The sequence below is a fragment of the Papilio polytes genome, unplaced genomic scaffold, assembly GCF_000836215.1.
Source record: "Papilio polytes unplaced genomic scaffold, Ppol_1.0 DF822067.1, whole genome shotgun sequence".
In the NCBI taxonomy this organism is placed as follows: domain Eukaryota; kingdom Metazoa; phylum Arthropoda; class Insecta; order Lepidoptera; family Papilionidae; genus Papilio; species Papilio polytes.
The window spans coordinates 3559659-3573265 of record NW_013527137.1 but is presented as its reverse complement, the minus strand read 5'-3'; the positions used below and the strand labels follow the sequence as shown (position 1 = coordinate 3573265).

At 31.9% G+C, this 13607-nt stretch overlaps 1 protein-coding gene across 1 annotated transcript in view; it reads right to left on the bottom strand.

Annotated features, from left to right (window-relative positions):
* The window catches only part of LOC106106851 (protein yellow-like), a 14256-nt gene extending 903 nt beyond the window's left edge, over positions 1 to 13353 (bottom strand). The window contains exons 1-8 of the mRNA XM_013287509.1: positions 13204 to 13353; positions 9859 to 9917; positions 4469 to 4717; positions 2810 to 2979; positions 2092 to 2256; positions 1035 to 1203; positions 421 to 602; positions 7 to 55 (exon numbers count right to left, since the gene is read on the bottom strand). Of these exons, the coding sequence (XP_013142963.1) occupies positions 7 to 55; positions 421 to 602; positions 1035 to 1203; positions 2092 to 2256; positions 2810 to 2979; positions 4469 to 4685 (952 nt within the window). The 5' untranslated portion in view covers positions 4686 to 4717; positions 9859 to 9917; positions 13204 to 13353. The remainder of the gene's footprint in view (positions 1 to 6; positions 56 to 420; positions 603 to 1034; positions 1204 to 2091; positions 2257 to 2809; positions 2980 to 4468; positions 4718 to 9858; positions 9918 to 13203) is intronic.
* Between the last annotated feature and the right edge of the window lie 254 nt (positions 13354 to 13607).

The following is a 13607-nucleotide window of genomic DNA, read 5'->3' as shown; positions in this document are numbered from 1 at the left end:
CGTTGCGGTCCATAGCTTGAGCTGCTGACTGATTTGGTCGCTCCTCCGGGAAAGGCTGTTAACAAGGAAAACATTAAAATGTTAGTAAACCTTGTTAAAGTACCTGGTGTATGCTCTAGTAACTTTTTAGGCATTTGATACACAATTAATGAACCTTCGTTCCAAATGAAAGCTAAACTTAAATAAACAGAGGCACGTTAAGTATCAAACAAAATCTTATGAAGAGTTTAAGTGATATTGGTAAAAAAAGGATTACTAATGTTAAACAAAAAACATTTAAGAATTTACAAGTATTAACGTTAATTGTAGTTTGTCTAAGTAAGGGTTGTGCATTGATTCAGGTATACAAACATAGCTACATGTTTCAAAGTTCACTAAGTAAGTAAATGCCTTGATTTTATTTTTCATCTGCGTACTTACATTCATAGAATTTGCTGGTGCATTACTGTTCTTAATGAAGGAGTCATTCCTGAGCAGGCTGGTGCTGACCACGTTCTCTGTGGTGGCAGCGAGCGCGTGGAAGTACAAGTAGCGCTCGCCGTCCGGCCGCAGCGGGGATAGCGCCATGCCCAGCACACCGTCCATCAACTCGAAAGACTCATCTAAAAGATACAAAATGTATCTAATATTATCAGTTTTTAATACTACAGAGTATTCGACACGTTAAAAGACAGGTATGTTGTCCAGAAGTCTGTCTTTACTAAACTCCATACTTCATACATATGTTTTTTCTTTCATGTTTATTTGTAGCATAGTAAATGTAGTTCTCTTATTTTTGTTTAATCTCTAGCAAAAAGGTTTTAAGTTTTAAGAATTTAATTCTTAAGTTAAATATCTGATTTATAAAATGAAGTTATTATGACATTATTAGTAATAATAGAATTATTCTTGCATTTGTTTGAGTTTTCCTTAATCGTAATTAAAAAGATGCACCTTATAATTTAAATATTTGTGCTATATTCGTTGATTACTGTTAATTTACCCTTTACATATTATTAGTTAATAAATTGTTAAAAGGTTGAACAAATACTTACTCTCTATGGTGAATGTGCCATGCGAGGGGAATGGATAGCAAAGCCGGTGCTTGACTCGCCAAGTGCGGTCGTTGGCGACGTCCAGCACGAGGATGCCGAAGCCAGAGACATCTGCTACGTATACAAACGTATCCGCACAACTGTCGCCCTTCTTTCTCACATCCACGACCTGGAAATTTATATAAAAGTAGATTTAGAAGTTTGCGGAACAAAGTGACCTTTGCAAACCATCTGATGTATAAATGTTCTGTGGTAGCTTTTTAGTGCTTTTCTGGCCTCTATTTTTTTTAAATAAATTTAGAACTTGCTAGAATAACATTTTATAGATTGTCTGCGTATTGCCGTTGTGCCCTACATATGCCGTTCGGATATTCATAAATTTTGCCTTTACCCTTGACCACCTGAAATCTGTTTGGGGTTTTTCCACGATTTTTATACTCCTTTCAACATTGTCTACCTTGAAGTCTTATTATGTTTAATAATATTTTAAAGCTCAGTTGATTGTTTTAAACGTTTATCAAGTCACTGCGTCATGGTCATTGGTAAATCCAAATAAGTATGTTTACCATATAACGCGAGACATAAGTGTAGTGGATTGCCCAATTTTTTGTCAAATAAAAGTGTGATACACTCCTAATATTATCGACTGTTATAATCGTTTAATACTAGTTTCATAAGATTATTATTATACAGAGAGAATACCAGGTTTAATTAATCAGGCAAGCCACTTTAGTAGCAGTAAATTGAGCGTCGGTGGCTCAGTGGTTTAAGCACTTGACTTGTAATCTACAGGTATTGGGTTCAAATTCGGCCATGTACCAATGTGTTTTTCGAATTTCATATGTACATTATAAACCGACGATCTTACGATGAAGGAAAACATCGTGATACAACCTGTACACATAGACAAAAAATTCAAATATGTGTTAAGTTAACCAACCCGCACTGAGCCAGCGTGGTTGACTATGGCCTAGTCATCCCTTATTTAGGATAGGCTGCGAACCCCCAGTGGGGACTTATAGTGAGCTGGTGATGATTATTGTACATGTTTACTGACCGGTGTAATAAATAGTGATTCAGATGTATAACTCGTGTTGACAACTTTATGCCTGTAGATTAGCTCGTCGGTGCTTAAATTGAATGCAAGAATCTGCGGCGGACATCTCTGTTCTTCTCCTATTTTACCCGTATCCATTACCCAAAGACGATCGCATTCGTCTATCTGAAATGTAATCAATTACATTTATTAATAATTTCATAGTGAATTGATCTCATAATACATGAATATCTAGAATTATTATTGGAGAGATTATAAGTTTATATAAATAAACATGCAGTGTTATTACAGGTCATCTGTACACTGATAGTATTATATAACGTTTATGAATATAACAGTCAGTAGTTTTTAAGATTTCACTACTTTAGAACATGTCATCAATTATGTGTATTACTGAAAATCATTTATGGAAATAGACTGTACCATCGAATACTTTTCAGGAAAAGAATTAACGATGTTCTCCTAACATTCCAAAATTGAAAATATTTCATGTTGAATTTAGACCAAAAGACAATATGCCCGGAGAACACTTAATGTTTATGTCCGGTTCACACTTGGCTAGTACAGTTAGACAATTGCGACGGGTAGACATAAATTGTATGGATACTAGCGCCATTTAGTATTTACCCCTTTCCGGTTGATTGCTCCAGTTATTGAGCGTTACTTGCCAAGTATAAACCGTGCATAATGCTTTACTTATAAATGAGGATGTGCTTACTGCAACTCTGAAAACGGAGGTCATGCCATCGCAGTTGTAGCCTTGGTTGTCGTGCCAGGAGTAGTCGGGGTAGCCTCGAATGCGGCCGTCCTCTTCCACCACGCCGAACGTCACCGGTCGGCCAGCGTCGAAGCGCGGTATTGATACAAAGATGCGAGACTTTTGGGATCCTAACAACAAAGTAGTGCTTAAGTATAATCATAATCACAAATATTTCTAATATTATAAATGCGAATGTTTAGATTTATGGATATTTGTTAGAGTTTCTAGCCTAAACTGCTGAACGTATCTTTATGACATTTGGCAAAGATATAGAGGATAGTCTGGAAAAACACATAGGCTACTTAATTTTTTTTTAAATCTACGCCTATAAATAATTTCCAATAATGGTAACCAATTTCACTACATAATTTAAAAATCGAGCAATTTAATGCTTGCTTAATTTTAATATACATTTCGGTTATGACGTAAGTCTGTATAAAAGGATCAGCTGGTGAGTAGATAGTTATCCTTTAATGTATCATCCTTCATTCATCTCATATAAATGCAATAGTAATCAATTATCTTAGATTTATCTATGCACAAGCCTTCTTTCCAATCAACAATGGAAGTGAATCTCGTATTTGTCGCATCATCTACATTAATGAATGGAGTTAGTTAATGTCTATAATTTTCCAGGTCAGGAACAATCGATCCGTCTACATCTGACTCACATATTTACACACTATTTCTATGCTGCCTCTTGCGACACTACTGATGCATATGGAATATATTAACTATTAGCTGACGCCCGCGATTCGTCCGCGTGCAGGATTCATTTTAAACCAGACATTTAAGAAATGATTTGTTTATTATATTTTTTAATCTCCTAGTTTTAAACCCAAAAAAGGTACTTACAGATGCATGTACATTATGATATTGGAAAGGGGTTTTTTTAATGGAATTGTTTTTTAAATATTCATCCTCAACTTTATCCCCAAATTACATTTCCACAAAGAACTTAGAGATAAATTAATTTGGAGTATTCGCCAATGTAACAATAAAATCTCTGTCTAACATTTAAATGTCTAGACGAGATCCTCTAATTTTATGTTACAATTTTATCTTAAATCTATATTTAGAATTATTTAAACATTTTAAAATGTTAATAAGTCTAACTTTGTAAATAATTGCATTATCCGTCTCATGCATTAATTTAAGTTAGATTATTGTGCAAAAATTATATTTTCAAATAAATTAAAACCATCCGAGATAGGCCCGCTAGCATCTTTATTACCTAGATGTATTTATAGGCTTAAATTATTTTAATTTTATGCATGTATATGAGCAGGCGTTTGCTTAATATATTACTGCCATATCTATTTGGAAACATTATCCTGAGAGCTTCAATCAATTTCATAAATACTGTGATTTCTCTTTTTTTACCTCAAACATGTTTACACTTATATAAACAACTATTACTTTTATTTTACACTTTCTAAATATTATTTATTACATCTATTGGTGATATATGTTTAATTTATTTTTTAATACTGATTTCATTTTAGTTCTGTTTAATTTTATTTTAGTTATGATTATTTAATCCATTGTTAATATGAATATGTTATGACATATTATGGTACACTTTTTTTTAATTTTGGAAACAATCAAAATGCTTACCTTTTCTATGATGAACTTCGACATCAATGGGTACCGAGTTACCTCGGACGTAATAATTTTCCCGAGCTGCTCTTTGTTTGGCCTCCTCGCTAGGGTAAACGAAGTCCATCTCAGCCCATTGTCTAACAACTCTCAATTGATTCTGCCCGTGCAGACCTTGCCAGCAGCATGCAATGCAGTACGACAACAGGAAGAATCTTTCAATGCCGAGACCCATCTCCCACTTGTGAGCTTGCAATGTTAATGGATCTGAAATTATATAAAATTTCTTTGTATTTATGCAATACTAGATTTCGCCCGCGATTCCGTTCGCGAGGAATTAAAAAAAATAAAACAAAAATGCAGGCCTATGAGTCCTTGCCGTTCCTCTACATCCGTTCAGCAGATTAGGCTGCAAACTCTAACGAGCATCCAACCATGCATGTAAACTTTCGTACTTATAATAATAATATAGTTAGAAGTAACATTTGAAAATTATAGGTATTTCCAGTGAGTTTAAAATGCGTTCGGGACTTGTGCTTAGGTGTTCATCATGACATCGAAAGATGGGAATCGAAGCGACGATCTCGTGAGCGGTAGTCAATGCCCTTAACTACATTAGTATCGATACAGCGTTGTATGTAAATATCAATATTCTCTGCCTAAGTTTCATTTAAGGACACGACTTTGTAATGTTCATATTTTAACCTTCATTTATTACTGACAGAGTCATTAAATGTCTATTTAGTTAATTAATACTTTAGTTTAAGGAAACTATTAATACCATCTTTGTAATTGATGGAAAGGTATATTATAAAGAATGTTTCTAGTTAAATATTATAAAACACTTACATAAAAAATTGCAGTAATTTTATAAAACTATAAAAATATTTTGAATTTTTATTTGACAATAAAATACCATACTACTTAAGTTATAGCCATTACAAAGAGTAAAATGCTTGAGCCGAAATGCTATCTTATAAATAAATTGAAGCTATTGTCATCATTAATTAGCATATAATTTGAATTGATAATTTCACCAGATAAAGTACTCGAAATATTTAAATTGTATCTAGGTAATTAGTATTTCTGCGAATCTTACAAAATTCAAGTTAAAGTAGATATATTATATTAAAGGTTTCTAAAAAAGAATTTGATGAAACTTCGTAAATTGTATATAACTGATAGTTTTGTGCTCATGAAAATATCATAATCAGTTTTAAACAGTAATAAATTAATAGTTTAGATCAAGATTCAGAAAAAAAATTACCATATCGACCAAGCAGTTCACCACAAATTCTGTATTGTTCCACTGTTGGAGGCAACATCTTGTATGAAACACTTATCGACTGACACTAATTCAATTTGCACCTTCTTTTTGTATTTCACACAAGTTACTTACAGTTATTTTTGTATTAATTTTCTAATGCCGCAGTAATTTGCACATCTACCAATATGTATAAAATACTTGTTAAGTACCTACATTAGATATTTAAAAATATTTTTTTCACAATTTTTTTTGCGATTAATTAGAAAATTCTCGAATACTTTCGCTGAAAGAAATTTCTTCTATCAGCCAGTAAATTAAAGTTTTTTGTTTGTAATTTCGAAAGAAGTTGAGGACAATCACTAGTTAATGATAGTAAAGTATTTAAAACATTTCTCTTATTTGTAATTCCTTTCGGTATTCATTAAGATAAACCTGTTTTACACTAATTTGAAATGTAATGTTATCAAGAATGTAAGCTGCAATTACAAAAATACCGTAATTTAGAGAAACACTTAAAATAATTAAGCGTTTTAATCTTCAAAACCAGTTAAACAGGATTTCAATGTATAAAAAACGCCGCACTTTTAATATTATATTACAATAATAACTCAATCGCACGTGATTGGCAGAAAAAACGAAAACATTGGACGCGTTTAAAAAAACTAAAAAAAAGTTTTGTGGAACGTTCCACGTGCGATACACGCGTGTACTAATTGGCTTTCGCCAAAAAACTGACTAAAGAATCAATATTTTCTTAATGACAACTGTCCCCACCTTACAAAGGCATTAACCTCTTGCTTAATAGTTCACACTTAAATATTGTCAAAGCAAAATCGAGTGATGTCATTGAACCACTTACGGTAATTTAAATACGAGATGATTTGTCTATGAGGCAGGACTTGGCTAATTCTTTTAGCTTAGCGAGGAATAGCAATTTTACGACATGTCTTTTGACATATCTATCGATAATTTTAGACACGTTTGTAGTCTAGCTTGCCTCAGATCTGAAGAAGTCGGCCAGAATATAAAAGGCATATCCGTTAAAGGCTTTAAATTATGACATTAGTGAGTTTTACAGTTTTTGACCAAAAATTTCGCCCAAATGCAGTATAAACCCGATGTTAGGCTCGCTTGGGCGGTTTTATATTATTTTTAAAGTAAAAAAGGGGGAGTAGGATTCTCTTCTAGGATGCTACTTATGTTAAAACCAGTATTGTCTTCAAAAAGTTGCTTCATTTAGAAACTTTTTTTTCCTTGTTATGAAAATTAGGCACACGGCATTCAAATCTAATAGCACGCGAATAAAAAACGTCGTTTCGATAACAAATGAATAGAATAACATAATTTACGACTGAATTCATAATGAGATATATGTGAGGAAAAATTTCATAAACACCATTATAATCATCAATGATTAAATAATATACGACTAATTCTAGTTTTATTTTTAGTTCATTTTGATTAAAAGTCATAAACTTTCGGTATACTATGCTAAGGTCTAGTATCTCCGCGTCATTACTGCTACAGTGAAGGTAAATTTTCATTGTCAATACTTAGTCTAGATTATTATCATCATCATCCACTTGCCCTTATCCCTTACGGAGGGTCGACACAGTATGTGCTGCTCTTCCATACATCTCTATCAGCCGTCATATCTGAATCCACTCCTTTCTTAAGCATGTCCTCTTTCACACAATCTATCCATACTTTCTTCGGTCTTCCTTTACCTTTGTATCCATCCACATTCAATCTTAACACTTTCTGGTTTATGTCCCCATCGACTCTCCACATAAAGATTAGATTATTATCTAATCTTTAAAAAAAATATTCCGTAGGAGTAATTCAGCAGTGAAAACTCACTGACACACGTATAACTATTATAATGATGCTACAATTTACTTCTCGTAGTTTTTATGCAATTGATAATAATGTAATTCGGATCTGGCAATAATTATATCGTGTATCGGCCCATTAATTGCTATTGCATAAATCGTTTTCTGCATACAATAACATTATTTTCTATAATCAAAGGATGTAACCAACGCAACGAATAATTTCGTTAATATTCGATAATTCAGTCATTATTTTGAAGGCAAATCAACTTAAATGGTTTTTATTTCGTTTTAAATTTCTAATAATACCTAAAACATAGATCAAAGCACTGATAGTTCACTAAATGGAATCCAAAAATGATTCGCGGATCAGGATTTTGTTCCAAAGTTTTTTGTCAAACCATTATCGCGGATTTTTAATATTGTATATTAATTTTAACGAACTGCCTAACGAATTGCTTATACGTATTGACACTTGATAAGTATTAAATTAGTTAAATTATTGCACAGATAAACTATTAACACCACATTAAATAAATTGATATAGAAACTCCCTTCACTGTGATAGATCTTGTTAGACTAAACAGTGAAGGCGTGAAAGGGTTCTTTTTTAATGCGACAGAATAATTTATAAGGAAAACTATCGCTGTTGTTTATTCTTACGGCGGATCGTGACTTAGCCGAGAAACATCTCAGTTTTTGTTATCTAAACCGCCATTATCGAGCTATTGTGATGTAATTACCTCGATCTTGGCCGGTTAACCGTTTCGTTACCACAAAACGTAACATTGAACTTGAAACTAGTAATATGTGTATATTACTAGTTTCAAGTAATCAACTATAAAACAAATGAAAGAATTACATTCCACTTTTAAATTTTCGTCCGATTGGTTCCAAATCTTGTCATCTCCGGATGTTGGAACGTTCACTTAGATTCCGATTCTCCATTGACACTATTTTCTCTTCATCTATCCTAAACTTTACTGTCTAGAGATCTCTTAAGGTATAGTATCAGTCAGTAAAATGTAAAACGTATACAAATTCGTATATTAAAGTAAAACCAATTACCAGAAGTACCCAAACGTAACCTAATTAACTGGTAACGCGCTCACCCGTAAGATTTATCCATGTAAAAGAGATGTCAGTTGTAGTCTTAGTTATTATTTTTTTTCTTACGAACACCTTCAGTCACCTACATCCTCTCCACGATACACTTTAATATCATCACGCTCATTTGGTGATAATTAGATAAATTGCATCGCCAACTCAATTTTAGTTTTATCTCAATCAAATATAAATTAATTTTATTCACACGGTAAAAAATGCAAAGGAATTTTAATTAAATGTCTTACAAATTAAAGTGTCACTAAATGTCACGAGATGGCGTTAGTTGTCATTCCAGCTGACATCTAATATTTTGTTAATTACCGCGGCGGGACGGTCGATGGTTTCTGTAATATCAGAAACAAACTAAATCTGCAACTACCGTAACTATAAAGATAAATATTTAAACATAAACATTTAAAAACACTCCAGTTTTTTTAAAGTTGTTTACGTAAATAAGTAATAAAAAGATTTGTTTTGTGATGGAATATAATTTGTATCGTTGCAGTTTTAAAGGATTTCACCAGATTTAAAATAAGGAAATGGCATAGTAAGTGAAGTTATTTTACTTTTTCTAATTGTAATATAAACTGTTACTTCGGATTTTATTCAGTATATTAGAAGCAAATTTATGAATTGCATATAAACCAAAAGTATCCGATATCGATAACCGCTGATTATAGGTTACTTTCTTATTATCTTTAATTACATTTGGTTTTATAGGATCGATACAATATTAACCAATCATAATAAATCGTTGGAAAAAATTAATTATCATCATGTTGAAAGAAAATCTCGAAGACATTTTCTGAACGCATTAAATTGCGTATTAAAAACGTAGAAATCAATTGAAAAGAAAGTATGAACTAAACAGTTATAATCAAGCCAATCGTAATTCCGTAACTGTACCAGCAATAATTTTAACGGCCCCTAACTAACCATAAGATTGGAAAGTAAAACCATGGGAAGTTATTGTAAAATTTCTCCGATCACACTGAATTATTCTCTGTTCGTTGGTTTCTTTTAAACGATATTTTTATTACTAGCATTTGAAAAAGGGTATTAATATTTTATAACCGAAAAATGCAAATCTACCGTCATAATACAAACAGTACAAAAACTTGAGTTAGCATTTTAAAATAGAGAACAATTTTGAAACATCGGTAAACCAGTCATTAAAAAGTTATAAATTTTATGGAAATTACCTGTTTGAAGTCACGTAAAGTTGTAAAAGCATCGGCGTGGAGCACAATATGATCATTCACTGTAACACGTTATATATTTCAAATACATTAATAAATAAAACCGTGTGAACTAACATGTAAAGTAACTATCAAATGACATTATTATTTGAACACAAACAGATTTATAATGACGAAGAGTGAATTCCACATGCGATTATTTCTTTGTTATCATTGTTAATTGCTTTTTATCGTTTATTTACATACCGTAATAGCACTATGTATTACATAATATAACAATTAAAAATAATGTATAAAATAAAGAAGCTCCAATTTTTAACATACGTTAAGGGGAAGCTATTATTAAATCTTAAATAAAGAAATTACTAATTTTTGTTATTAAAGTTAACACTAGTTTTCCTAATTGTTGAATTAGAACATTATAAGAGTGTCGGTGGCTAACTTTTTTAAGCACTTGGGTTCGTATCCCGCCATGTACCAATGTGATTTTCGATTTATCGAATTTTCATATGTACATAATTTACCCGTCGTTCTTATGGTGAAGGAAAACATCGTGGTGCAACCTGCACATATCGGCGAAGAAATTCAAAGATATGTGTGAAGTCAAAACGCACTTGGCAAGCATGGTTGAGTAAGGCCTAGTCACCTTTACTTATGGTAGGCTCCGAGCCCCTCGGTGGGGACGTATAGCGAGATGGTGACGAAGTTTTTCAAATAAGTTTCAATTTTTTGTGTTTGTATTTGTTAAATAAATAGTTACAAAGTTTTGTAACCTTATTGTAACGTGAGCTAAGTTACATTAAAAAGCAACTTATACCGTTAATCACTTGTACCATTGAAAATACAGACGGAACATTTTTGTTTTTGCACATTTTTGAACTCCAAATAGCAATCACAAGTACCGTAAAAGTAAATAGACAAAAATCGGAAGAGTATTAAAAATAAATATATAGAAAAACGCCACTGTCAGAATATAGCAACAAAAAAGATGATTCTTCTTCACAATCGATGTAAAAAACGATTAGCAAGTTAACAACGGGTTTTAAACTGGTTGCCAGTTACGTCATCTTTCTATAAACTTGAATATTTATATTTATATTGTTATGTTGCATCAATGAAGGATCTTCTAAAGGACACGGATTCCGATTCGTAAATTTTAGAATAGGTAGATAGCTAAAGGCTCTATACACTAATTGAAAGTCCGAAATGAAAGATACAAATTAAATAGTGACAAATGTCCATTTTGTCAATATAGTGAGGTAAAATTAAGTTTAGTAATATAAAAATAGGTAATTTATATAATTTGACTTGAGTAATAAAGACTTGATTAATGTAAAAGCACAAAGTTTAGGTCTTCATTTGGTACAGTATTAGTATAGTATAGTATAGTATTGTTTCACCAGTACATTGTATCTTTGTTGGTTTCAAGGTGACATCGTCGGTGTCATATGAGGAAAATCGGGAACAAAATGCACGGTGAGCATCTTTGCATTTCTAATCTATACTACTATTATTAAAAGAAAAGATTTGTATTTTTGTATATATCGCAATAACTCAAAAACTACTGGGCTGATTTAAAAAAAAATCTTACACCATTAAAAAGCAGCGTAATCAGAAACATAGGCTATGTTTTTTATCATTTTTTAAATATCGCACCGACGAAGTCGCGACCAACAGCTAGTATGAAATAAACGCACGTGCTTGAATAAGTAACTAGCGAAAAATGTAAGTTAACATCGACCATTACTACAAAAAATAAAACAATACATAATTTGCGTTCACAATTTAAACGGAAAAACCTAGAGTTTTTGAAATCAAGATATTATTTGTATGTTTAAAATAAAATTGATTATTCAACAGTGAACTACCGGAAATATTTTTTAAAAATCAAAATGGACATAAATTAAACAAAATCGGATAAATAAAATCTTCTCTTAATAGTCATGAGCTTCGAGATAGTGTCGGTAGCGCAGTGGCTAAATAATGAACCTGTTATCTACAGGAGAGGGTTTGATCCCGCCATGGAAGAATCTGTTTCTATTCATATCGTAATTTCGAACCTACAATTGAGTATTGTTCTAATTTCTATAAACCTATTTGCAATTCGTCAAATTCATGTTATCTTATAATATTTTTTCGTAAAGTTATCGTTTTATATGCAGACATAACCTTTAATTCAAAGACGGCAATTACAATGCTTTTGATTGATACTTGTTTTTTAAATGTAATAATCGGATTAATTTTGATTTGAAATATGTAAAGTTTTTTATTAATACCGAGAAATATACATGCTTAAACGATAGCTATCAATTTTTTTTAATTAAATTAATATCTTGTAATTATGACTCTTTGTACTAATTTATTCTAACTGCAAATCCTAATATTAATGTGCACAAAATATTTCGAGTTATTTCCTTATAATTTTTTGCATATATTTTTTTATATTTCTCGTAATCATTCTAGTTAAGTTTAAAGCTTACGTTAAAATATGGTTTACTATATTGACGTCTAATGACGGGTTTGAACCTACGTTTGTGTCATCGATTAACCGTTAGACTATTGGCGTTTTGACTGTTTCCCGTTGGGCCGATCGGCCTGAATAAGCAAGAAGTAAAAATAACATAACATTTTAAAAAATGTAAAAATCATGTTACATAATTTGTATTACTTTAACGGTTTGATTGTTCATTATACTTCCAGATATGGAAATATAAAAAAAAAACAAACTGTGTGGGAAATATAGATACGTAATAAATACCGGCCACCTTGGTAATGTCCAATCCTTTGACCACAATTATTTTAACACGTGTTCATAAGTGAAGATATATCTGTTATTCACGGAATCAATTACTATAATAAAAATGCATCAAAGTCATGGGTCATAGCTACTGGTCGATAGAATTTAGTATTACTGATTTATTTTAACGCTAGGTTTCGCCCGCGACTCCGTCCGCGCGGTAAAAAAAACAAAAGCAAGTAGCCTATGTGTTCTTCCAAACTACATCTATGCCAAATTGCATCGAGATCACTTCAGTCGTTTAGGCTACAAACTCTAAAAAAACATCCATCCATCTAACCATTTAAACTTTGAATTTATAATATTAGTAAGAAGTAAGATTGTCAACTAATATACGAGTATGTATCTACACCGAGGGACTCTCGAACTATAAGGGGAGATTAGATCTTGTTAAATCATTCATTACTACTACTAATAAAAACTTTTCATTGAGTAAATCGTTTTATTTATTTTGATTATAAACTTGTTTTCAATTAAAATCATGAAGTAAACAAAACTAATGAGAAAAAACAAATTCATAATTAAGTGTTTAAACAAGACACCATACATACCTCAAATAGTCAGCGATGTAGTAATTAAAACTGCCGTTTTTCAGTTTAAATCGGGCCGTGATTTTTTTTGCGGGAACTTAAATATGATTGGAACAGCGTGCGCGATACGCGAGATGCGAGCGTGTACTGTTGCGAAACACTCCGAGCTTATTAAATAACACCGGTATTTGGCTGACCCGAACCCGAAGTAACATCTTCCTTTAACAACTTGAAGGTACAAACATCATCATAAATTGTTACTTGACCACAACACGTACACTGTATTCTCGAAATCCTTATGTTTGAAGTTTACATTTGTTAATGCCATTTAATGTAGACGCTATTTTTCATGTTGGGACAGTTTGAAATAAAGGAAAAATGCTAAGATTTTTAATGCTTCCTTTTGAGTTGAAAATCAAGACAGG